The sequence below is a fragment of the Gadus macrocephalus genome, chromosome 14 (assembly GCF_031168955.1).
Source record: "Gadus macrocephalus chromosome 14, ASM3116895v1".
In the NCBI taxonomy this organism is placed as follows: domain Eukaryota; kingdom Metazoa; phylum Chordata; class Actinopteri; order Gadiformes; family Gadidae; genus Gadus; species Gadus macrocephalus.
Window position 1 is genome coordinate 3,288,719 of NC_082395.1, and position 27,046 is coordinate 3,315,764.

The window sequence follows — 27,046 nt, forward strand, 5'->3', positions numbered from 1 at the left end:
TGTGTGGTGTGTTCTCAGGGGTGTTACCAAGGAGACCGTAATGTTGACGGCTTGATGTTCTCTGAGATTACTTTAATTGGACAATCAAGTGGATCGACTTTAGATGCTGTGCAAGTTGTTTATAGAGAGCTGACGAAAATAAACACAAGATTAAGAGTCCCCCAAAGGGCCACAGTGACACCCACACACCCCTCCCCAGATTAGGAAACACACAGGATGGGACAGTGTGTACAATCTAGAAGAAAACAGAATTATATTTTCCGACCATATCTCAACCACCTGACCATCAGCCCCCAACCCCCCGCCCCCCCCCCTCCCTCGACACACACACACACACACACACACACACACACACACACACACACACACAGCACACACACACACACACACACACACACACACACACACACACACACACACACACACACACACACACCCCCTACGCCATCTGTTGAATGTGATGACAGCCAGAATTGCTGGGAGTTTAACTCCCAGGCAGCGTGACACAAAGGAACTGACCTTTAGAAGAGAACATGAGCCAATGAGCACTGTCGGCTTCAGGACGCGTTCACAACTGTACTGTGAGATTGAGTGTAGTTTAACACAACGTATAATGCACGTGGATGTGTTGCAATGCATCGCGATGGATTGTAATGTGGCATATTGTTGGGCTGTGCTGTGATCCAATGCATCGTAACTGTAAGGTTTAGTGAAGTGACTGCATTGTACGGGGATATTACATCGATATTTACATTTAGGGCATTTAGCATTCGCTTTTATCCAAAGCGACTAACAATAAGTAGATTTGTCAGAAGAAAGCGAAACACTACATCGCTGTCGGTACAGTAAGGATGTTCATATAACCAATTGCCAACAATCGCTAGGGTAACCCATTCCCCGTATACAACACAAATAGCTAGGATGCTACACAATGCTAAGTGCTATTTTAAAGTGCCGGACGTACAAAATGCAATAAGTGCCATGAATATGATGTATTATGGGATGTACTGCAGGTGGACAGACAGCAGCGGGTGAAGTTGTGTCAATGTTGGTCTTCCGTCAGGCGAGGGCTTCCTTTGGGGCCCCGGGGGGCTGCACTACGTCCCCCGAGGTCGGGTGTTGCCCAGGGGGCAGAGCACTTACTCACCCTGCTGTGGAGGTCCTGCTAGCGAGCTAACGAGCGCGCCGCGACCAGGAGACCTCTAGCCTGCGGAGACACTGGGCGGGGTGGGGGGGGGGTTAAGGGGATAGAAGGGCACAGGGTGTAGGAAAGGTGCCTGGGGGAGGCGGGGTCAAGGGGATAAATGAGAGGAAATGACTGGATGAGAGAGAGAGAGAGAGAGAGAGAGAGAGAGAGAGAGAGAGAGAGAGAGAGAGAGAGAGAGCGAGGCAGAGAGAGAGAGAGAGCGAGGCAGCAGAGAGAGAGAGGCAGAGAGAGAGAGAGAGAGAGAGAGAGAGAGAGAGAGAGCGAGGCAGAGAAGAGAGAGAGAGCGAGGCAGAGAGAGAGAGGCAGAGAGAGAGAGAGAGAGAGAGAGAGAGAGAGAGCGAGGCAGAGAGAGAGAAATAGAGAGAGCGAGGCACAGAGAGAGAGAGAGAGAGAGAGAGAGACAAAAAAAATTGATGAAGACACATTCTCTGGCTCATTCCAGGAAATTGCATCATTCACTCCCTTACAAAAAAACCTTTTTTTTTTTTTTGCATAGCACTTACTGATAATCAATATTTCAAATGGTATTTTACCCCTTGTTGTTGTACTTTATTGGAGATATTTATCCTTTGTTTCATTTGACGAGTATCTCTCCAAATATCATTTAGAGAGATACTGAGACACAGTCACAGAGAGAGAGAGAGAGAGAGAGAGAGAGAGAGAGAGAGAGAGAGAGAGAGAGAGAGATCTTGTACTTGGAAATGATGCACGCTGGGGTCTCAGTAAGGCAGAAGAATCCCTATGTCTGACTCAGGTGTGAGCTGATCCTGTAAACCAGCCCTGTATGCACGCGCCCTCCAACGGCTCCGGGAGGAATGCAAGGCTGGCACCCTGACTAACCCGGACTCGCTCTGCGTGGAGCCCGTCCAGGCCTCCCACTGATTGCTGTGATTAGCGCTCCAGGTCTTGCTCTCTCAAGGGATTCGAGGAACACACATGCTGTCCGTCTGTCTCTGGGCTGAACCCTACGGTGGAACCGTGCTTCTACTGGTTCTGTATATGCCCTTTGACCTATTTATCGTGTGTGTGTGTGACGTGTGTGTGTGTGTGTGTGTGTGTGTGTGTGTGTGTGTGCGCGCGCGCCAATGATGAGATTGTCTGCATGTGTGCGTGTACGCACGTGTGTGTGTCTCTGCGCGTGCGCGTGCGTACTCACTCACTCACATGTGCCTTGTAGTAACGGTTTGCTCTACCCGTTGGTCTCTTCCCCTGTGCCCAACATCTCCTCGGGGATTGGTTGGCTGTCCCGGAGTGACTCTGCAGCAGGCCCTATAGCGGGACACGGGAGCGTTGGTGGGCCTGGTGTCACAGCTCAGAGGACAGGGATTACATAGAAAGGCCTGCCTGGACACTAATCCGGCACACGCTTAAACAAGGACAGAGCCGTCAGACTCCCACATAACAGCTTTAATGGTCCGAGAGGCAGAGAGTGAGGCACAGGGGGGGGGGGGAGGGGGTTCATAAAGCAGGGAGGTAAAAGGAGATGTTCACCAAAGAAGGAATGCATCAGAGGTTCTGGAGACGGGTGCCATGGCGCCACCACCACAATAGGCAGGACATTAAAGAGAGAAGATAGTGGCTAGGTGCAGCGCACTGTAGTCTCTGACCGAGGTTTGTAGTGTTTAGAAAGTTCAAGGACTTCAGTGAAGGACAAACAAATATTTACCACCGTTCTCCGCAGAATTGATAAATCCTATCCTGAAAGGTAGTTCTTATGGAACAAATGAAAGGGATTGTAATGTAATGTACTGTCCATGAGCAAGGCGCTCCTGGATGACTTGGACCCCACTGCAGGACAGAGGAAATCCGTAGCAAGCACCCCCCTGTTGTCCCTCAAACCGCTGCTGGCTCCAGGACGGAAAATGAACTTGAAAGAAGAGGGAAAAATAGCAACTATATAACGTGGTGACTGCAAGAAACGCTTAAAGCAGCGTTTACGTTTTTTTTTTTTAAGTATGATAAAACGAAATTAGCAAGTGGTGATCGTTGTATTTCAGTCAAATGTAGGATGAATATGATTCTAAATATTGGCTTTCTGAAAATAGTTCCATTATTACAAAATAATTACCAGCCACTACATCTTACAATGATTTTAAAAACAATGAATTGCAATAAGAGGATTTCTTTGAAAAGAATGGACAAAAATTGAATTGGGAGAAAGAACTATAATTTGGGGAAGATTCTGGTTTCTCTGCATAAATGGTGCATAGAAAAGATGACATTAAAATATATCAGCTGGCGCCACTATTGGCAAATGCAGGTGGTACACAACACAACTGAGGACAAGAGCCCATTGACAAAACGCATTCAACAATATAGGGTTTTATTATTTGTATTAAAACAAAAAAGGTAAGCACTATAACAAGTGTCACAAACGAAAGGCTTTGTGATCGTTACATTTATATTTGCAAAAAAAACAACCCAGACATTACAAAACAAGATAACACAAGTGGACAAGAAACTTTCTTTAAATAATACAACTGTACATTTTAAAAAGATGACAAAAAAAAAATAAGAGTAAGACACCAAATGACCCACCCACTCCCCCTCCTCCAAAATCCTTCGGCAAAAATGACAAAAAATAACAATACATATATTCATTAGCATTAGTAATAAAAAATATCCAGGCCAAGTAATGGGAGAGAACTGCAGACAGCAACGGCGGCAGCGCAGGAAGCTAACGATGCTAACGAGAGGCGAGGACGCTAATAGGTCACAGTAAGGGATCCACGATTAAGTGTGTGTGTGTGTGTGTGTGTGTGTGTGTGTGTGTGTGTGTGTGTGTGTGTGTGTGTGTGTGTGTGTGTGTGTGTGTGTGTGTGTGTGTGTGTGTGTGTGTGTGTGTGTGTGTGTGTGTGTGTGTGTGTGCGCGCGCGAGGTTATAAGGCAGCTGAAGCGCAGTCCCTCCAGCGATTGGGAGCAGGGAGCAGATATGGAAAGACGCACGAGAACTTGAAGTAAAGACAAGAGAAACCGAGGAGAACTCACAAGAGTGGTCTTCGGAGAGAGAGAGCGAGAGCGAGAGAGGCCTTATCCCACAACCTTGTAATCGATGGAAAGAAACTGGTTCAGGTTCACAGAGGCCAGAGTTACACAACATCATTGTAAATCGATGAAATGCCATGCAGCATTGTACCATGAACTGTGACACACTCAATTGTCATGCATTTTTTTTTACATGAGCTATAACTATTCTTAACATTGCATCTGCAGAGGGAGGGAACAATTTGTACTTTGTACTCACAACCTCGCATATGATGTTCCCGGCCAATTTGCAGGCTTCGCTACCCTACCACACTATAACACACACACACTCAAGGACTTGCAACAATAGAGGTTGGCAGCCACCCCCTTTGTTTGATGACCGCATGGCCTTGGATTGCAAAACACTTGGGTGTAATTGCATATGAAAGTAGAACCTGCTCGGCAGGTTCTACTGCTGCATAACCGGATTCAGGGGACGAATGCTCCAGGTTTGAGTTGAGCCTCCGTCCATTCCCTTGCAAGAAGGCTTTTAATCAGACAGTAACATAACAGGGTTCCCTATGGTATGGGACCACGAAAGGCCAGTAAAGACGTGGCCACATGAAATCCCAACGGGCTTAACATCAACACATTGCTACAGGACCGACTAATATAAGCCCCGATTCTTCAATTCTTTTATCTCTTCGACACCTGATCTCTTTCTCTCAACACACACACACACACACACACACACACACACACACACACACACACACACACACACACACACACACACACACACACACACACACACACACACACACACACACACACACACACACACACACACACACACACACAATTCAGTCGCATTGATTTGTTTTGACTTCTTCCGCAAGACAAAAAAAACAAGCGTGCATTTAATGTTAGCTTAGACTGCGCTTTGAGCCAATCAAAGCGCAAAGCGCTGATGATTTAAAACCATTGAGTGGGGATGGAGACTGATCGAAGAGACCAAAAGCAGGTCCAGCAGCTTATAAAACACTTCTGCGCTGGAGGAACATTATTAGCCAAAGCACAAGCGGCACAGTCTGCACATACGTGGAATTCGTTTACGTAATCAATACAAATACAAAGAAGTCGATAGAAAAAGAAACACACGAACACGAAAGTAACATTACTTCCATGACACGACTGACATGTCATAGTACATCCCAGTGCCGTTTTTTTTCTCTTTTAGATCAGCCAATTCATAACCAAAGGAAGGGGTACTGTCATACTGATGCAAAATTTTTAAAAGTATTGTATACTTATTCAAATATTTGTAAACAAATTGCCCTTTTTGCAGGATGAAAATACATTCGAAATCGGGCTTCAATTATTGAGGCTATGTACATAGATCTATGGTGTATATATTTATCTATATATATATATATATTATATTTGTCTTTAGGCGAGGTCCAAAATTTAAATAGTGCTCTGCGCACAAAGATATCGTTCCCTCGTCCCTTCTGCGGTGGAGTTTCGACCGTACCTCCGGGCCGGTTCAGCCGTCCCAGCGGACCGCCTCTCCATGAACCAACGGAGGTCAGCAGGCCTGAGCCCCTACCGCTGCCCGTCACTGTGGCCTGCTACGTCTCTCTCCCCCCCTCTCTCTCTCTAGTTATCTCTCCCTCTCCTTCTGTTGGTACAAACGCAGGATTCCGCCATCATCTTAAGGCCCCTCCACGCCGGGGTTGCTATGGTGTGGTTGTCATGGCGCTGCTGTGGTTGTCATGGCTTCTAGTTGGTTGTGAGTACAAGGAGGAGAGAGAAAGGGAGAGAGAGGCAGAGGGGGCGGGGGGGTGAGGCATGCAGACGAGCAATGAAAACATGCATGGCTCAGGGGGGGGGGGGGGGGCTTGGCGCTGCCGGCCTGCTGTCAACAGAGCGAGTGTTTGTTTAGTTCTACGTGAGGGGCCCGCTGGGACCGGCCGCTGGACCCCCGCTGGACCCCCCCCCCGGCGCTGCTGCGGTCGGACCTGACCCTTGAACCCGGGCCGCGCTGTTTGCGTGTACGCGGTTGCGCAGGTTAAGCAACGCGACACGTTACACATGCTGTTTACGGTTACACTACACAGTCGCACACAGAGCGGGGAAAGGTTTTGCATCGAGAATATGTAAACTGCATACGTATCTAGAAAAAAATGACTGTGTGCAAGCATGCACGCTTAAAATGCAGTGTGTGCATGCACATCACACGCTTTTCACATTTGTTGAGTCTTTAGTGGCTGTGTGTGTGTGTGTGTGTGTGTGTGTGTGTGTGTGTGTGTGTGTGTGTGTGTGTGTGTGTGTGTGTGTGTGTGTGTGTGTGTGTGTGTGTGTGTGTGTGTGTGTGTGTGTGTGTGTGTTCCAGTGGTGCGAACGATGAGATTGTCTGCATGCATATATTTAGATGTGTACATTCTTTGTAGCGCACGTCCGTGTGCACGTGTTACACAAAACCTTCCGTGAGCCTCTGATATGTGTGCGAGTTGAAGAAGGGGGTTGAGAGTGAAAGGGAGAAATAAAGAAAGAGAAACAAAGAAAGAGAGGGTCTGTATACGCGAGAGCCTTTCGTGGCACGTTGCCGCTCAGAGTCTGTCGCTGCGGAAGGTGTCCTCCACGGAGGGGTCGGGCAGCACCATGTCGGGGTTACTGAGCATGGTCAGACCGTCGAGGCTCAGGGGCTCGATGCGCAGCTCGTCCTCCAGGGGGAAACCCGACTCCGAGTCGAAGCACTCGGGCATGGCCGACAGGGCGCTGCTGATGTCCTTGGACAGGCTGGCGTTGGACTCGTCTGCAGACAGAGACAGGAAGCCGTCAGTACCGCCTGCGCAAAAAAAAAAAGGACCCCACTCGCCAACGTTACACCCTCAGTCATGGCAAAGGGACGGCGTTTATACTACGGCGCTTTTTCTAAGCAGCGGCAATACTCCCCAACATTCACACATTCATGCACACTTTAATCGCACCGACGGCGGTGTCGACCACGCAAGGCGACAGCCAGCTCGTCAGGAGCAGGCAGGGGGAGGTGTCTTGCTCAGGGACACTTCGGCACTCGGCTAGGAGGAGCCGGGGATTGACCTAGCGACCTTCCGGTTACCAGCCAACCCGCTCTACCTCCTGAGTCACATGACGCGCTCATATTTTCATTTTCGTATTTTTTTAAAATACGATTTTTTTTCTCCAATTGTAATCAATGGCAGTTTTCTGCAAAAGTGGCGGATTGTGAAAAGCACGCCCACACACTTCCTGTCCCACGCACCAGTGAGGATGATGTTGGGCACGCCCCCGCCGCAGTTGGAGTAGAGCATGTTGGACCTCGTGTTGAGGGGGTCGTGCAGGTTGCCACGGCTACTGGACAGGCCCGAGTGGGCCCCCTGGGGACAGAAGAGACCCGAGGGGGCAGGCGAGGGGTCGAAGCAGGAGCCCCCCGCCGCCGAGTTCAGCACGCTCTCCAGGAGACTGTACTGCTCGAACTGAGAGGGGGAGAGAGACACAGAGAGAGAGGGAGAGAGAGAAAGAGAGAGGGGGTGGGGGGGAGAGAGACAGAGACAGAGACAGAGACAGAGGGAAAGGGAGAGGGAGACAGAGAGGGGGGGGGGGGAGAGAGACAGAGACAGAGAGAGAGAGAGAGAGAGAGAGAGAGAGGGGGAGAGAGAGGGAGAGGGAGACAGAGGGAGAGGGTGACAGAGAGACAGAGAGAGAAAGACAGAGAGAGAGAGAGAGAGAGAGAGAGAGAGAGACAGAGACAGAGACAGAGAGAGAGAGAGAGAGACAGAGACAGAGACAGAGACAGAGAGACAGAGACAGAGAGAGAGAGAGAGAGAGAGAGGGGGAGAGAGAGAGACGGAGAGAGAGAGAGAGAGAGAGAGAGAGAGAGAGGGAGAGAGACAGAATCATATTATATATATTTATTAGGGGTGGAATTCAGTGTAAAAATAATATTACGATCATTCATATAATGTCAGACAATCCTATAACGATGTATCACGATTTATGTCTAACTATAAATACAAAATGACAGGGAAAATGTAAAGTGCTGGATTTCTGTCTTTATTCGTGGTTCAAACTGAGTTTTCTGTTTGACAGAACTTATGAAAAGATAAAGAAGAAAAACAAATTTCTTGATAAAAGGCACATCAAAATGCACATTATAGTGCTTTAGTGCAAAACCACGCTTATATCTTTTAAAAGCTTAACAAACTTTTCTTGATGTGTGAACCTTGACACATTTTATGATTCGAAACTTGGATGTTTGGCGTACCGTGAACAGATCTGGTTGCATGCCATCAGCAGCCTTTATCAGTCAGCTAATGAACATTTGGGGGAACTGATTAATTAGTTTGTGGCGCCGGCGGTGTTTCAGAGGGGGGCTGTGTTTGATCTAAAGACCGGGCCGGTTCCGGCCGGCGGAGGCCATTGATGGTCAGCAGGGCGGCTCGGTGGAGCTTTCATCCACCGTCACTCCTTCATTAGAGCCTTCCTCTGGGAGCCGACCAGGTGAAACCCTATCTGGGAGGGGAACCACCACTCTCTCTGCAAGACCCCAACCACCACACCATGTTGGTGCAAATGACCTCGGTCTTGTCTTGTACACTTAACCTCTACACTTGTAGACTAATATGTAGGGCTGGGTAAAAATATCGATTCATCAATGCACTGCAATTTATTTGTTCTCGATTCAATTTCGATTCAGATATATATTTTTTTTTTTATCGATTTCCATAGTTCACATACTCAGTCATTATAATCTAGAAGTGCATATGCCTAAATGTACATGCCCTTTTACATTTGTTCATGTTATGATTATTACTTTTATGCTGCAAGTTTAGCTCAGGAATAATACTATACAATGGCGTATTCCCTTTTAGCTAGTTAAAGCACAATGAAATGGTTAATTCATTTTGAAATGGTTCATTCTAAATAATATTTAGGTATTTTTGTCATCTGCACGTATTATTGAATCAATATCGAAGCAATTGGATCAATATCAAATCGAAATCGAAGACCTAAAGAATCAAATCGAATTGAATTGTGAATTGTTATTCTTAGGCTTTATTATTTCTTCCTTCTGTTCTGTCTTTCTTTATTATTCTGTACACATTCGGGTTCATTAACCACACATGACATAAGACTCTTAACAAAGCCTAGAAGGGGTCATCTGTGGAGCGGCTGATGCAATCCGCTACAGCCGACTGAAACACGCGTCAGCCTGTTGGGCTCGAGCCACGGAAATCCCTGGTGAGAGGGTGTGAGCGAGTGGGAGAGAGGGAGATTCGGATTCGGTACCTGGTAGGACAGAGCTTTATCTTGACGGCTAGAGAACTGCTGCTCCAGAAAGGGATCGCTGAAGAACGACGCCAGGTTTTGCTGTCAAACACAGACACACACACTAATCAATGGGAAGGACGAGGCACAGCCGTCACCGGGTCATGGTGCCATGGTGAGGACACGGACACGGCGGGAGGCGGCCGGGCCCAGACACGCTCAATAGGATCAATACTAACCGGGCTGCCCGTGAATTCCAGGGGAATGTTGTTGACGGGGGAGGACGGCTGCTGCTGCTGCTGCTGTTGCTGCTGCTGTTGTTGCTGTTGTTGTTGTTGTTGTTGTTGTTGCTGTTGTTGTTGTTGTTGTTGGTGCTGCTGTTGTTGGTGGTGCTGCTGCTGCTGCTGTTGTTGTTGCTGCTGTTGTTGTTGATGGTGTTGTTGCTGTTGGTGGTGTTGATGATGTTGAAGTTGTTGTTGTTGGTGTTGTTGCTGCTGCTGTTGTTGTTGTTGGTGCTGTTGTTGCTGCTGCTGGTGGTGGTGGTGGTGGTGCAGCTGTTGTTGATGGTGCTGCTGCTGGTGTTGCTGGTGTCGGGGCGGCCCCTGGCCCAGTGCATGCTGGGACTGCTGATAGAGCGGGTAGGGCGGCGGCGGCTCCATGGGCATGCCGCTGGTGTCCAAGGCAACCCCCTGAGCAGGACAGGGTGCGGAGGGGAGTGGGGGCAGTTAGGAGGAGGACAAAACAAACCGTCTGCCGGAGAGGCTCTCACGTGCCATCAGGGTCAGCAGCCGTTTGGACCGCCTGGCCAAGGTTAGTGACGTCCACATGGACACAATGTCCTCCGTAAAGACTACGTAACTGAAGGTTTATGGACGCATACCTTTGGTTTAAAATCGAGAAGTATTCAATAGGCTAACGGGCTATTAAAGAGCACGAAAGAAGTGCCCCGATGTCAGCAACAAAGTAGAGTCATCTGGAGGAAGTGGCGTGTACGTTATCGAAACGCGCCATGACAACTTCCTCCCAACTTTGCTTTGTTCAAAAGGAGGACAGACGGCACTATGAGTCCACTTTAAAAGTTCAGGAGGCGGTCACCATGGCAACAGCGATCTCCTAAAGAACACGGGAGCCCGTTGTGGCTGCGAGGCACTAATGGAAACAGTTCATTACAGGATAATTATCCCGGGCGGGAGGCACAATAAAAAACCCAAAAAAACAGTCAGTGCGCTGAACCCGACAGCTGTGAGGCTCTTGCTGTGTTTGGAGGAAGGCTGAGGCCCGGCGTCCGCACGCACTCACTTTAACTTTAAGTGATAGAATATACGTGTAAGGGCGCTGGAGACGTCGATGACGAAGAATACGGGACGACCGAATTAGCATTTGGTTGTTTTGGACGTTGAGGTGTTGTCAGTGTATTCCGTCAGCACTTTGAACGCCGCCGTGCGACGTGTGGACGCGCGGGCCATTAACCCCCCCCGAGCCAGCTGGGCGTTAACAGTTTTAGAAAGGTTTGAATAATCATAACAATTCTGCAGCTATTTCAGCTCAAACGAGTCCAAAATGCACCACCGAGCTCTACCCAACGCGTTGGTTAGTTTGTAAACATGACTGGCAGCGATGTCGTTCGTTTCATGGTGGTGGATCACCGGGTAAACGGCACTAGTTCTGGTGCGAAAGTTATTCAAAACTGTTTGAAAAACGAGCATTGGATCAAATCTAAATTCTGCAGCAGTTGTCTCTGTGTGCTACGTTTACAGATGGAAGTCAATTTATTTTAATTCATTTTCCTTCACTGAATATTCAGATAGCCGTCGGGAAAGCAGACTAATATCTGAAGGTTGAGATTATGTTAGTTAGTTCGTTTATTAGTTGTGCCCTTAGGGAAATTATTTTCCCTAAGAGTCCTTCCGTCATTTCTCATCTTCATTTCTCGTCAAAGGCACATAAAGAACAAACATAAAACACATGCGACATTGATGACAACAGACATCAATTGGGGTTGGGGGTACAGCGGGTACATACGATGTTACATACATTATCTGTGGGGTTTTGCTTTGTGGGGTAATGGGATGGCTGAGGGGATTAGGCTTATGCTGAAACAGGCTTCTTTGCATCTTATACTTCCATACCTCCGACCAGAGGGTAGGAGTGAGAAGTGGCGTACAGTATGTACTAGGGCTGCTCGATTATGGAAAGAATCATAGTCACGATTATTTTGGTCAATATTGAAATCGACTGAAATTAATTAACTAATTGAAATTGAAATCACGATTATTCAAACGATTATTTTTGAGTTTGAAAACGTGGTGTATTTATTCAGCATGTCTCTCCAGAAACACTTTGTAGCTGAGAACTTAGAAATATCGCCTTAAAAATGACACAAAATGGTCAAATAGAAAATGTTCAAATCTAAAATAATGTAGACATGTATCCGGCCCTAATATGTACCGGGAGGGCCCCAGTACCGCCCGACGACGGCGGACAAACAAGGCCCGTGAGCGCTCACCTGGGTGATGGGCGACAGCGAGGGCGACATGGTGGGCGACAGCTGCTTGGCCAGGCCCCGGCGCTGCTCGGCGCCCGGCGACAGCGTCAGGGGGCTGATGGGGGCGGGGCGGCGGCGCGGCGAGCTGTTGAGCCCGGCTGGCGGCGGGGGGCTGGGCAGCGCGGCCATCCGCAGCGACGAGTGGATGGACGGGTTGCTCAGGGACATGTGCATCTGGGAGGTGCTGAGGGAGGCCTGGATGGACGGGTTGCTCAGAGACGAGGACAGACCTGCGCCGGAGAGGGATGGGGGGGGGGGGGGGGGGGGGGGAGCACAAGAGAGTTTGAGGGGGGGAGAGGAGAGTCTGGGCCGGGGGGGGGGGGGGGGGGCGTTGCTCGGGGCGACGGGGGGGAATGGGGGTCGCACAGAGACAGCCTGTTCGAACAGAACGTCAGTGGGCATGTGGGATTTAATGGGAGGGGACACTGCTCCGGAAGATCCAGCAGATACGCTGGTCCGAGCCCCAAACAGAGAAGGCATTGGAGGCACTGATTCAGTCGGAGGCTTGATTTTTCCAGAACTCGCTCCAGCATTCCCCTACCCCCTTCTCACCGGGCCACCCCACCCAGCCCACCCACCCCACCCAGGGGAAAACAAGAAATGATTGTGTGTGAGTCCGTGTGTGTTTGACAGAGGGAGAGCGGAGGGAAGAGGAGGACACAGAAACAGAGGGAAAGAAAGAGGGCTGATTGTAGCGATCGAGAACGAGTGTCAGAGTTCCCCGCGCTCGCAGTCGCACTGGTCCTCCGCCAAACTGAACTGTGGCTCAACTTATAAGCTTGCCAACCGCTCCGACACAGGCACCACATGCGCACGCACACACACACACACACACACACACACACACACTCGCACACAGGAAAGACAGATGGAGCAGAGGAGGATGCGATTGCACAGTTCAAAGTGAGGAGGAAGGAGACGGAGAGATCTTTCAGTCAGCATGGCCTTGCACACGACCACAAGGGGACCCCCCGAATCCACCAGGCCCCCCCAGGGCGCCTGTTTCTTTATTTACGTCATTTGAATATGAAATAAGCTTTAAACATCTCTATACTGTTATACGCCCTGTATAACTATAAGCCGAAGCACCAATGACCTTTCACAAATCGGTTTATCCCACCACTTGAGCACACACACACACACACACACACACACACACACACACACACACACACACACACACACACACACACACACACACACACACACACACACACACACACACACACACACACACACACACACACACACACAGACCCGGCAGGAGACAGCAGGGCCTAGACACGGTCAACACTCCTACACGGGCGTTCATCCAGGGAAGGCGCGGCCACAGCGAGGCTCCACCCACCCTGCGTGTTGCCGATGCCCAGGTGCATCATGGCGGCGGGCAGGTTGCCCGTGCTGCTGCCCCCGCTGAGGTTGGGGTAGCCGCCGTTGTCTTCGGGGTCCAGCGGCGTGGACAGCGGCGAGGGGAAGTGCAGGTTGGTGAGGTCGGGCAGCGAGCCGCCCTGGCTGAGCGAGCCCTGGTAGTGGGACAGACCCGGGTTCTGCTCCGGAGAGGGGAATATACTGGGGGGAGGACAGGAAGACAGACGGAGAGAGAGAGAGGGGGCAAGTGAGAGCAAGAGAGAGAGAGAGGGAGCAAGAGAGAGAGGGGACAAGAGAGAGAGAGGGAACAAGAGAGAGCAAGAGAGAGAGAGGGAGCAAGAGAGAGAGAGGGAGCAAGAGCGAGCAAGAGAGAGAGAGGGGACAAGAGAGAGCAAGAGAGAGAGAGGGAGCAAGAGAGAGCAAGAGAGAGAGAGAGAGAGTGGACAAGAGAGAGCAAGAGAGAGAGAGGGAGCAAGAGAGAGCAGGAGTTAAAATACATTTTAAGAAAGAAAGAAAGGAAATGATAAAGAAAGAAAAAAAATAAAAGAAAATTCATGAAAGAAAGGAAGGAGAGAGGAAAGAATCAAAGAAGGAAAGAAAGAAAGCAAGAAAGCAAGAAAGCAAGAAAGCAAGAAAGAAAGAAAGAAAGAAAGAAAGAAAGAAAGAAAGAAAGGGTGAACGAGAGAAGAGCAAGAGAGGGAACAAGAGAGATCAACAGTGAAATAATGAAAAAAAATACAGAATTAAAGAACGAGGCAGTGAGTCAAACGTGTGGAGAGGTGCCTGGGCACCTTGACAGAACAGCTGCCATCTACTGTGAACATTCCCCTGGTCTACTGCCGCACAGGAAGTGAATCAGTCTACCACACATTGGGATTTTCAGGACATGCATTCCAAAGAAAAAGGAAAATAACCGCAAATATAAACAGAAGCTGTCGTGACTTGCAACGTTGCAGCACTCTGGCGACTGCGTTTTCCAAGAACTGCCCACTGACACTTGAGAGAAAGCATTTGTCCGCCGCGGTCGTTATGCCTAATGAATTGAGACGGTGGAGACATCCGGAGTGTCTCAAGCTTTATCTGCTACAAACCCTGCGAGACCTTTCCCCCACTCTCTCCCCCTCTGCCCCCCTTCCAGCCGGACACAATCCCTCCTCCTCCTCCGAGTAGTATGTCTGTTCTCCTGTTTCCCCTGCTGTCGGTACGCCGGTGACCCGAGTGAGAGACGGGGCCAGCTGTAGAGCAGTGACTCACCGCCCCGCCCCCCCCCCCCCCCCCCCGCCCCCCCCAAACCGGCTCCTGCCCACACAGAGATCAACACAACAATATGCGGTGCAAACGTCGGCCACCTCGTAACAAAAACACCTCGCGGGCCTCCTTCTGTTGGGACGCGCACACGGAGGAGGCCGGGCCGCGACCGGGCCAGCCCCCGCCGCCGTGTTCTGCCGTGAACGCAATCCCTTCTAATTTCTATTTTTATAAGCCTCCCCTCTGTTTGTTCTCATCGACGCCGTGCTACATGCCGCCGGGGGGGAGATCAGCGTAAGCCTCTTAGCGGAGATATGCTCCTCTTTTTGAGCAAGCGGCGGGCGAAACGGGTCACGTCCTTCGTGGGGACGGAACGCCGGTACTACGACGGTGCACTTCGTTCCCCGGCGGGGATGCGGAGGGGAACTGGATGGACGCTCGGAGAGGAAACAGAGTGTCACGTGGCTATGTAGAACGCGGGACCGTTTGTAGGTCGGCATAGTTGGCATTGTCATGCGCCGCAAGTGTCCCAAGGGCGGCATGGAGAGATCACCTGCACCCTATTTTGAGTGGATTGAGGGCTCCACTAAAAAAAGGCACAGCCCCATTAAGACCCCCATGTATAAACACACTCCATAATACTCCCGATGCTCCGACAATGACCTTAAGGCTTGGCCCCTAAACAGCTTACATGTAATGCACAGAACTACAGCTGCGGATTCACACGAAGACTTACTTGATTCCAGGCACTTCACAGGATTTAGGTCGAGAAGCCAGGGACTGGACCTAGAAAAAACACACAGTTTCAGCACGGAGGGAATGGTTAATTTGCTGGGTATTACTAAGTATTTACATGCCCTTTGTGTAAAAACAAGTAAATTCCTATGATTCATTGCCTTGATAAAAAGATGAATGTCTTTTGAAAGAGTAAATATTTACAAGGTTTGTGTTAACAAACCAAAGCGAAACCCATGTCCAAATTTAGCCTTCTCCTGCAACTGCAATAAGCTAGCCGTGACAATAACCTAGAACCCCGTTCCCAGTTTGTTACCTAAAGTGTCTCATTAGGCTCACTCTCATTGCCAGCCGGAGGCAGAGGGTAAACAAGGGAATTGTATTCAGGGCCATTTGTTTTCATCAGTCACCTCGCTGTACTGTGCAACACTCGCAGTTAACCCCTTTTAAAGAGGAGGAAAGAGCCACCAAAGAGCCCACTGGGGGCGGAACCCTGGACCTGGGTGAGACTGCCCGGTGGACTTTTGCGAGTCGCTCACCAGCATCAGCAAAAGACTGAAAACTCACGCGTTCAGATTTCACCTCGACTGCATAGCCTACCCACCCCGCTTTCGCACTTATTGTAAGTTGTACATCCTGGCTCTTAATGTACGCACTTATTGTAAGTTGTACGTCCTGGCACTTAAAATAGTCCTTAGCATTGTGTAGCATCTCATCCTAGCTATCTTTGTTGTATACAGGGAAGGGGTTAACATAACAGTTTTTGAACATCCTTACTGGATCTTCAGCAATATATTGTATCTCCCTCTTCTGACAAATGCACGTCTGCTAAATGTCCTAAATGTGAATGTAGATGGCCTCACCTTTGCCTCCCACAGCTGCTTTGGCAGGGGCTTGCTGACGCCTAGCAGACCCTCCTCATTAGACAGGGAGGGAAAGGAGAACACTGCAGACAGGAAACACACACAAACACACACACACACACGCCGATGAACCATACTGGACCGGCAGAGGAGGTCATCGTGAGGGTATCAGACAGTGAGAGAGGATGTATAGATTAGGCTAGGGCGGTATCGCGGTGTCACGGTAGACAAGGGACAGAGAGACGGAGACACAGAGGGAGAGAGACAGAGAGAGAGGCAGAGAGAGAGAAAGATAGAGAGACAGAGACATTTATAGAGTATACAGAGCGGGAGAGCTGTTATCGCACGGATCCTGGGGGAGCTCGCGACTCACCATCTCCAGTGCCGTCGACCTCCACCTCATTCCCACCGGCTGCAGTCCAGGACCACATCATCCAGGGGACAGAAGGGAGACAGAGGAAGGAGACAGAAGAGCAGTGGATTAGCGGAAGACAACCGGAAATCAACAATCTGTCTCGGTTGAAGACATAACAAAACATTGCCCGGCAGGGAAGTAAGACTGAGAACATGTGGTCGTGAACGCGTACTGCATACTGCTTGGTCAAATACAACAGCTGTGCTTCCTTCTGGCGTCACGATAACACTCAGCTCACCGAGTAGGGAGACAAGAAAGAGATATAGAGGGATTGAGCGGAGAAGGGAAGGAGGTCTGCGGTTTGTTTTTCAGGGGGTGGAGGGGGAGGAGGAGGGTCGGATGGTCTGGGGGGAAAAAGTACAAAGAGAAGGCCGTTGTTTCTCGCGCCACAAAGAACGCCTTTCTCCTCGTGCGCTCAAGGAGGCCTGACACCAGATGCAGACTTTCACTCCCAACCTCTCCTCTCCTTACGCTGAGTCTAGCCTGGCAGCGGGTGCTCTGGTCCAATCGACTGCTGTCAGCTCAATATACTCTCTCCCCCCCTCGCTCTCGTGGCCTCTCTGTCTCTGTGAGGGTCATTCAAGTCCTCGTCCGTTCGCGGGTTTCACCAGTGTAGATAACTAATTCAGTTGAACAGAACAGCAGCTATGTGTGTGTCTTTTGATCTCTGCTACACTCAGTGACTGTTTCACTATATCTATCTATCTATCTATTTTTATCTATAAGCCACTTTTCCATTAACAATGTGATGGTGTTTTTTGCCCAAATTGCCCGTGCAATTCTGCACAGAGAGTTGCCGGTGGAACCATGAAGCAATAGTCTGAAGTATCAGAAGGGCACTCCAGTCTGATCCGGTCTGGTTGCAGCAGGGGCATGAGTGGGCTGAGGGACGGCCCTGGTACAACTCGGAGGTTAAAATGGCCCCCGCCGCGTTCTAGGAATCGACCGCCTGCTAGGCGTAGCGAGGTGTGTACAACACAAAACACCTGCGGGCGCAGAGGTATACCAACAGAACGGGCTGGGGGAAAAAAAACACACACACACACACACCCCGCAACGCACACATAAATAAAGCCTTGAAGGAGGAGGAGGAGCAGCTGAGCGGCCGGGCTATTGCACGGTTTATACGGGGACGTGTCGGTGACTCAGCGCTGTCAGTCCTGGCCGGGTGTTGAATTAATCAGCTGGGGGCTTAGCCACACACACAGCCATCTGAGTATCCTGACACGTGCTAATATGGGATCCGGCAGTCCTGCTGTGGTTAAGAGGGAGGGGAACGGCACAGAGACCGGGCCGGAGAAACTGAAGGGGGGTGGGAGAGTCACGCCTTGATTCCTGCTTCGTTAAAGAGACGGAGAAAAAGATTGGCCCAATTAGACAAAGCTTTCAGGAGGGGAAGTGGTCCGTCTTGTTTTAGCAATTTCTAACTGCTGGGCCAAGTTTGTGTTCGCTGTAACCAATCACGCATACACTACCCCTGCTTCCGGCAACACGATTGGTCGAAACAAACACAAACCTAACGAAAGAGCTGCCCCCTTTCTCCTGAATTCTTGCTTGTCTGCCATCAAACTTCAGGTTGGGGAGTCTGATTCGTGAGATCAGATAGGTGTTGAGGAGCCCCCACAGGGCTCCCACTTCCTGCTCCTCCTCTTCCTCCCCCAGTGAGCCGTCATGGCCACTTGGTCGGTGCCTTCGGTCTGCCGCCCGATTCTGACTCATGTGATTGTGTGCATTCTCTTGGTGTTCAATATGTGGAAGCAAAGACCTCATTTATATGGTGTGCGGTTTGGTAATGTTATTTGTATAACACACAAATAACATAACAGAGGGCAATCACAACGGGTATGAAAATGCACATTTTTTAAAGTATCAGAAAGGTCATTTGATTTACAGCGCACGACGAAAGCAACAGAATTGCCCCTGCAGCGTACGCTCAACCCGCCCTCCAGCGCTAAACAATACCTTTTATGAGCAGACCACACCCACCCGGCCCGTGCAGCTCTCCATGGGTGGCCCACGACCAGCCATAGTCTGACTAACGGGGCCTTCTGGAACCTTGCACTGTTCCACCGACCCCATCCCAACACAGCTGCCGTTACAAGATTTACAGGGCTGAGGAGGTGGCCTCCACAGATCATGGAAGACCTGACGGTTCCTCACACATGCTACAAGCGGCGGGCGCTTGTTGTTGGCCACGCCCCCCCCCCCCCCGTAGGGCGAAGGTGAGCCCGGGGAAAGCGGCGCGAGGAACCTCCTCAGGCACCGGGCCGCGGTAGCCCGCTCTGTTTGTACTTCAAACTCACACTTGGCCTGGGTCTCGAGCCAATATCCTGTTCAAACGTGTTGGCTAAACAAAGAGAGTTGTAATCCAGTAGGCTGAGGAGAGAGCCCGAGCATCGCTGCATGCCTCATCAGCCGCACCATCTGATAAAATAGGTGCCAAACAACGTCCAACCCCCCCCCCCCCCCCCCCCCATCCGCAATCCAAAAAACAGGAGCAGAAATACAAAAGGGGGAGGGGTAGGAGACGGGGAAGAGGACATCACAAACGCCGATCATACGAAGGTAAAAAAGACCCAACCGAATGCAGGACTCTAACGAAGTAACTCGTGGCTGTAGAGAGAGCAATAGAGCCCCAACTAGATCACTGATCCTGGCCGTTTAAATCGCCATCAATCACTCGGTTGATCTGGGCGGATTACGGGAGAACCGCCAATGTGTGTGTGGACAGACCTGACGATCCCGCGACTGTACAACGGCGGTGGACTCTGTTAATGAGTGACGGAGGAAGAGAAACACAAACAAACTCATGAAGTATTGTGTTGGCTCGGCGGCGGGGCGGCGGTGTAGCCCGTGGTTCGGGCGTCGGAGCGCGGCCAGCGGTTATTCAGCGCCACCGGATTGGTTTCCCGTTGACTTCCGACAGCTCTCCTCTGAGCCGCCGGGCCACGCGTACATGAATGTGGATCAGGCCCGGCGACAGGGGGAACGCTCTGCTGTAGCCGGTGGGTTGGAGGGTTCTGGAGGGCCTATCCCTCCCATGGTGCTCATTATATTGTTCAGGTAGACACCCATCTAGGTTTTAACTACTGCAGGATTACTTGCACTTTAGGACTTCAATGGGCTCTGGTATTGAAGCAGACTTTTTTTTCGCGGCACCTTTGCTTTGGTGAAAATAATCCACATCCCGCAAGAAAAAAAGAATTGGGGCAAGCACCATTTTTGTTATGGTATTGCAAAGGAAAAAATTGGTTTTAAGCATTTTCAATATGTTAACGCTGGGAACATCCCTTCCTTTTACTCATTAATGCACGCCAATCACAAGTTGAATTATTTAAACCCACTAGTTAACGCCAATAAGATCACCTTATTTGTAATAATGATTTTTTAATGAATGTGAAAACATTGTTGAAGCACACCTCCAGAATGTGGTGGTTTTTGCAGCTGCGAACGATTCAGCACCCAGTGTGCATACTGAGTGTGCAAAACAACCCGTGCTTTGCTGGGTTTTGCATTGTATGCCCGAGGAAGTAGTGGAGCACCCACTCAAGCCTCAGCAGCCCTAAATATGCAGCGATTAAAACAATTTGAAGGGGAGGTTTGTTGGTGGCAAATTAAGATTTGGCACACCATGTTTCTACAGAGAAGACAAATGCCTCCACTCAAACTCTGGCCAGATGAAGCCTTATTAACATATACCAGAGAGCCCCTCGAGTGCTTGATTTACTCAAGCAAGTGAATCAAATTGGGCCGCACAGGCTCCCTGGTTGTTCCTCCATCTCCTTCCCCCTCCTGGAGAGCCCTTGAGCATTCCCCGCCTTAACAAAGAGGCCGCAGCCCTGGGGACCATTCAATGTGCTCGACTCGGTGCATTTGCGTTGCGTTGTGTTGTTGTGTGTTGGTGGATTCCCTGCATTTGTGTTTTCGAGGTGAACGCGAGACCTCCAGCGAGGTCGGAGTCTGACTCACCGTTGGGGCGCTGGGGCGGCCCTCGTCCCATCTGCTGGCCCATGCCGAAGGGATCCTGGGCGTTGGGGTTCATGACGCTCGTGTGGAGGGCCGAGTCCGAGTTGGTTCTGAGGAGGAGGAGGAGGAGGAGGAAGAGGAGTAGCAGGAGGAGGAGGAGAAGGAGGAACAACAAGATGATGCAACGTGTTTTCGGACAGAGGCCAAAAGGATGGCTCTAGGTCCAGAAGGTCAATGGCGTCAGCATTGTGTTTTCTACCCACACACAGAACTTGTTCCACCTGCAGGCGGCACGAGGCCTGGTGAACACATTTTGAAGTGCACACAGAGTGCCTTGACAAAGTACTCGCCAGACACTTGGAAATCTAGCAATTTAATGCACAAGTATTATAAGTTTATTCACACTTATATTTTGTGGCCTTTTGCTGCAATCAAGTATAAAACAGAGTCAGCCGTCTCACAAAATAATGAGACCCGCAGATCTCTACAATGTTCTTTCAGGGCATATTTTAATGATTTCAGCTTTTTTGTTCATTATCAATCAACTGTTTGACAGGCTAATTGCTGTTATAATGCAGGTGCTATGATAAAAAAAAAAAAAAAAAGGTATTATACTGAAGATTTCACACAATTAAGGGCAGTGTGAAATATGTGCCGAACTCCGGTATATAATTATTTAAAGCCTACTTGTCATGATAATTACAAACAGCTTCTAACCAAGGTTATGCATGAGTCAGTTTACTTTATGTTAGACATGGAAATGTCAGTAATTTGTACTGATATCCCATTCTATAATGACCTGTTAATCAGACGCCTAGAGTTATTGTTGGAATTAAAATCCAAACACATTGGTACACCTTTTTATTTGAACAAGATTGCGGTTCCCTTCTGATTGAAAGTGTGCCAGTTTTGTGCTGTAGAGTGTCTGGTATCATTTGGCCCTATCAGGGTTACATAACTCCAATCTTGGAGCATTTTACTTCTGCCTTTGGACATAGCCCTGTTTCCTAAAGTGCAGCCAAGTCATTCCATGCTTTCTAGGAAACCACAGATGCAGGAAGACATAAGGCTAATTTCTTATCATTAGGAATAACTTGGATTATCTTTATAATGGTCAAGATGAAGCATGTTTGGTTTGAGATACCAATATTATTCTGTGATCAATCCCTAAATTAATAACATTTAGTTTTACAGGGTCACAACTTTAAATTAGATCCCCAACCTGAGATAATCAGTGACAGTATCATTGATCTTAATATAGAAATAACTATTTTGGGAATGAAAGATACAAATATTAATAATTAAAAAATTAAATATGTAAATAAACCATTAGGAAAAAGATTAAACAAGTCTGTTTTTCAGTTAAGATGATTCCATTATCTGGTATTTGAATTGCATGACAAGTTTTGGGACAGAAATTAAATAAGGCTTGGATGAGAACGTCCAACATATTACGTTCAAATAAAATGATGCACATATTTTCTTTATGTTTGGCACCAGCCAAAGCCATCGTTTCATTAAAATATGCCATGCTATATTTTGGTTTGTAAGTGAGATGCTTCTCGATCACCAACCAACAATTAACCCCAGCAATAAGATGGCACATGGTTTCAATAGTGCTCTTGAGGATCTGGGCGTACTGAACACACTCAGGCCTTCTCTAGTACCATCCATTAGGGCTCAAGGGCTTCATGTATGCTTAAATGCAGCCCAGGCCCTCTCCAAACGTCCATGTGATGCACTTACTGTTCCCTTACAACAGCACTGAGACCTGGGCGGAGCCAGAAGGGGAACCAGCTATTCTTTTCTTCTGCTATTTGCTACCAGCGGGTGTTTGGCTAACATGTTTATTTGAAATAACGTTTACTGAGTTGGCCTCCAAAAGACGCCAACCCAGAATACAAATAGAAGAGTTGAATATTTCTAGTTACTGCGATTATTGGTCGGATCGATTGCAACGGAACCCGTGATTTCGTTGTACCTTGTTCAAGAACCTCATGCAGAAGCATACATTCTGAAAGACGGGCACTTGAAAAGACTGAAGTAGGCTTAGGTAGGCGGAAAGATGACGCGGATGGGAATGAGGAGCCTTGAGGTTAGATGTGAAGGAGCAGCAGGTCTTGCATCCTAGAGCCGGGTTATTCAGAAAGAATTATTGATTAGTATGGAGGGAGAAAGAGGAACGACTCCGGTAAAACAGCGGATCACCCAAGGTCTTCCGTTCTCTCCACCAAGATAGAGAAGGAGGGATTATCAAGATGTTAAGAACAGGAGGGGGATTTACAAGAGGATATATTAACCAGTAAATTATTGAAAAAAAAAGAGTGAGATTGCAAAAGGAGAGAGAAAGGGACGTTCTTGGGCGGTGGGAACGGGAGATAAGCGCGACAAGCGACAGATAAAGTGAGGAACACCGATGGAGGAGTTGATGAAAGGCCATAGGTCACCTGTTGAGTTGGGATATTAATCTAAACCCAGGACGCTTCTCCTCAGTCCATGTCTGCTGATCCCTTCAAAAACACAGGAGGAGAGAGACACACAGACACAGATGAAGGAGAAAAGAACGACATTTAGTGAATGAGAGGTGGAAGCCGAAGGAAAGGACTCACTTCCATCCCAGAGTTCACAAAGAGGACAAAAGAGCATGGCGGGGTGTGTGTGTGTGTGTGTCTGTGTCTGTGTCTGTGTGTGTGTGTGTGTGTGTGTGTGTGTGTGTGTGTGTCTTTATGCAGCCCTTGACATTTTTTAAGAGGAACAAAAAGGCAACCACCAAAGGAAATCCAAAATAAAAACAAAAATACACGAAAATAAAGCAAGAAGTGCGAGGACCAGGAAATGAGCTGCAGGGGACCCTTTGGGAACATGTATCCCTGGAGGTCATTACAAGCTGTTCTCCCACTGGGAGGGGGGGCAGTGTGAGCCGGGGTGGGGGTAGGATAATGGTGCAACACAGCCGCGTTCACCAGGGGTCTGCGTGCAGCGGGGAGAGACTGCGTAAACAAGTGTTGTGCCGAGGCACTGAAAAGAGACCCAATAACGACGGCGTTCAAATCGCGGCCGAGTCGAATTCTCTGATGCGTGTTGCACGGAAAACTAAAAGAAAAGTGAAAAATTAGGAATAAGGTCATGATGGATGCGGAGCTCAGTCTGAAGGAAGACGATGCGTGTGGAGGACGTGGGCCCATCTCCTGGGCTAAACCACATGTTTGTGCAGAACTCCTCGTTCTCATAATGAACGGTCTGAACGACGTAGGGAGTGGTTTTCATACCCGATAACAAAAAGAAACATCAAATATACGATTATTATTATCGCCACTGACACAAAAGCCTTCCCTCAACCTTAAATGGGAAAAAATTGCAGCTAACCGTTTAAACTCTTTGTCCTCTGGCGTTCAACATGAAAAAAGGAAGTCGACCGAAAAAAAACAGTTTTGGCGACAAACGTCGACCCCTTACTCTGAAAGAAAGGTGGTGTCATCGGTGAGCCCAGACGCGGGGGGAGAAGTGACGGGCGTCCATGAAGAAGTTGTATACACGCGGATCCCATTAGTGCAGGGGTCTGAACCGCTGTGCTGTCTGAAGCGACCGTCTTGTTTATTTAAGTGTGGAAATGAGTCCGCTGGGTCTGTGCAAGATGAAAACAACACTGAATCCTCCCACCCCGTGGCGGCCCCAGGGAAGGGCTCCCCCCCCCCCCCGGGAGAACGCTGGTCCCCCGCGGTCCTCTCCAGGGAGCGTCTGATTTGGGGTACTGGGTCCCCGGGGGAGGTGAGTAGAAAGCTGGATGAAGAGGGAGAGGAGGAACGTGGGACTTGGAGCAAGACTACGACCCAGGCCGGGTGTCCTGGCACAGCTTGGGTCCTCTGGGACAGGCTGGGGGTTCAAGCTGAGGTCGAGGCCCTGAGGAGTGAGTGATCAGTACACTCTGGACTTTCCCCATGTTTTAACCGCTCCAGACTAGTGATTACTGATCCAGAACACACTGCAGACTGTGATGGGAAATTACAGACCGCCGTAATGTGTTGATATGTGTTGAATATACAAATCAAACTTAGTGTAGGTATATTTCAACCACAGTAATGTTTGCGAGGTTATGACAGGAGGATGACACCGTTCATTTCAGGTCTGTGATTCGATTAGGATCACATAACACCTAATCTGGCGAAATTTGCATCCAGATCCACAAAACGCCACAGCAAATAATAAATGATACTGTACTGTTCAGTATTGTGTTAGCTGCTAACAAGACCATTCATAGTCCGGGCTTGGGTACGAATGCAAAGGTAAAGTCACGGCTTCCACGTAGCATCAAAGCCACAGCATCAAGAGGGGGAAGATAAATCAAATAAAATAAAAAGACCACCCTCCTAGAGCCGGACAGACCATAAAACACACGGGCCAGACTGCTGAGCCAAAGGGAGGTTAGAGGCTGTGTGAACAGCCCAGTTCCCCCTACATTTCTGTCATGCCTGACAGTCCCAGAGCACTGAGCGGTCAGTCTTCTGAGCGTTCGGATCGGCCTCAACACTGAGAAGCTGGAGCCACGGGGGGAGGGATCAATCGATCACAAACATTCACCGTCGACGGGTCAAAAAGGAACCACCCGCCACGGCGGAACAGGGTGATGTTTGCCTCTGAAGAAAACCCGCCATCACGCATTCACGGCTGCCCTCTCACAGTGCTTGAGAATAAGCCGGTTGTATGGAACTAAATGCAGCAGCGAGTTCCCGCTGAGCAACGTGGATTGCAGCGGATACGCTGAGAGGGTTAAAAAGGATTTGTGGCTCCTCTCCAGGGTTGAACTGGTCGTAATCCACGGAAGATGTGGTCGGGGATATAAACACTTCCTGCTCAGCTCTCCTGAGAGAGAAAGCTGCAGGGAATCTGCCACTGCAGGGACACCAGGCCTGGAGATTTGTTCGAGGAAAGAACATTCACTTTTCAGCGATCTCCATGCAGGAGCGCACACACACACACACACAATGTATTGACAGTATTTTCTTATTTCAGTACTTATTTGGCTTTCAATTGAGACACAAAAGTCAAAGACTGTGTGAAACTTGCACTTTTTCCCCTTCTCAATCTTCTCTTGAGGCGTGGGAAGATGGGTTTTCATTCTCGAGACACTCATCATTTTACAAATAGGCTTGAACACATGCATGCAGTCAGGAGGATACAAAGTGCATATTTGAAGAAATAACAGCCTTTTGCTGATAGCCGAGCCACATGGGCTTTAATTTCCTAGGCCTATGTTTATTAATTAATTTATGGCAAAACATTGCACTGTGTTTAATGCATTCTGTTTACATTGCCCTTTGCCGATGCCTGTAGCCAAGGATCAAGCTCAGAATAACTGCATTTTACTATTAATGTCTCCCTTTCAGACATCCATACGCACGCCCACTGCCCAGGAATCAACCAAGCCAGGAAACAGCCAGTGTGTTTTGGAGTAGCTACTGGTAGGTATGATGCTAAGGAAACAAGCTAACCTCCTTAGCCAGCGGTAACGAATCAAACAACCAACTGACAACCAACTGTTTGTCTGGGCCAAGGAGGGGTAGTGGGACATGCCAGTGAGAGACAGACGTTAGCCAAAGGCCCACCGCTGAGGAGGAGGGGGGGGGGGAAGGCAGGCTGGGAAGGCAGGCTGCTTCCCGAGGAGAGACTTGGCCTGCGAGGGTATGACATAACGGATGGCAGCCACGCAGGGATAGAGATGATTAGGGAGAGGGAGACGGATAGATTACAACCAGAGATATCTGCAAGTGGAACACATTCATTTGTGAATTCTGGATTGCACTTTTTTTTTTTTTTTTTTTTTTTTTTTTTTAAACTGCATACAAAACTGTAAATGGTACATAGTGAAAACAAATTAGCCTTGTGCAAAACGAGGACACATTAAGCATTAATGGTTTGGATTACATGAATGTGTCATTATTTGGCACAGCCTACCGTGTTATGAATAGGTAATTACAACGGTTCAAATATTCATATTTGATTCATCTGCAGGGAGGGAAGAACGGATTAAACAACGTTATTACCTCATTAATGCATACAACAGATTTACTTTGTATTTTAACCCACATTGAGCATTTTCTTTTCAAACCCGAAAAACATTTTTAAAAGTGTCCACTTTGTCTCGTGCAATCCCAACGAATCAGGTTACAAAACCGGTTACAGACTCGCACGTTGAACGACTTCCGGAATGGGGATATTGGAAGACACAGTTAGCTCAGTTTTTCACACGCAGCCATGCAGAAACACGCACACACTGAGCGCCCCGATGTCTGTTGGCTGCGTCAGGTGTGGCGGCCAACCTGTTCCATCAGGACAACAATGATCCAAGGGCGTGTACCGCACGCTCCTCCCCTCTGCGGTCATGTTCCTGCATGCGCAGCCAACACGGGGGCTGGCAAGCCTCCCGCGTACGTACGGTGTGCTTT

The 27,046-nt window shown here is 49.0% G+C and overlaps 1 protein-coding gene across 3 annotated transcripts in view; it reads right to left on the minus strand.

Annotated features, from left to right (window-relative positions):
• Window positions 1-4,644: 4,644 nt before the first annotated feature.
• Window positions 4,645-27,046, minus strand: part of crtc3 (CREB regulated transcription coactivator 3) — a 33,984-nt gene continuing 11,582 nt past the window's right edge. Inside the window, exons 5-15 of one of the 3 annotated variants that reach the window (XM_060071355.1) lie at window positions 23,051-23,113; window positions 20,607-20,713; window positions 16,596-16,634; window positions 16,223-16,305; window positions 15,361-15,410; window positions 13,357-13,577; window positions 11,970-12,238; window positions 9,703-10,152; window positions 9,485-9,565; window positions 7,458-7,671; window positions 4,645-7,022 (exon numbers count right to left, since the gene is read on the minus strand). In XM_060071355.1, the coding sequence (XP_059927338.1) occupies window positions 6,784-7,022; window positions 7,458-7,671; window positions 9,485-9,565; window positions 9,703-10,152; window positions 11,970-12,238; window positions 13,357-13,577; window positions 15,361-15,410; window positions 16,223-16,305; window positions 16,596-16,634; window positions 20,607-20,713; window positions 23,051-23,113 (1,816 nt within the window). In that variant the 3' untranslated portion in view covers window positions 4,645-6,783. The remainder of the gene's footprint in view (window positions 7,023-7,457; window positions 7,672-9,484; window positions 9,566-9,702; window positions 10,153-11,969; window positions 12,239-13,356; window positions 13,578-15,360; window positions 15,411-16,222; window positions 16,306-16,595; window positions 16,635-20,606; window positions 20,714-23,050; window positions 23,114-27,046) is intronic. The other 2 variants (XM_060071356.1, XM_060071357.1) reach the window with 2 other exon arrangements.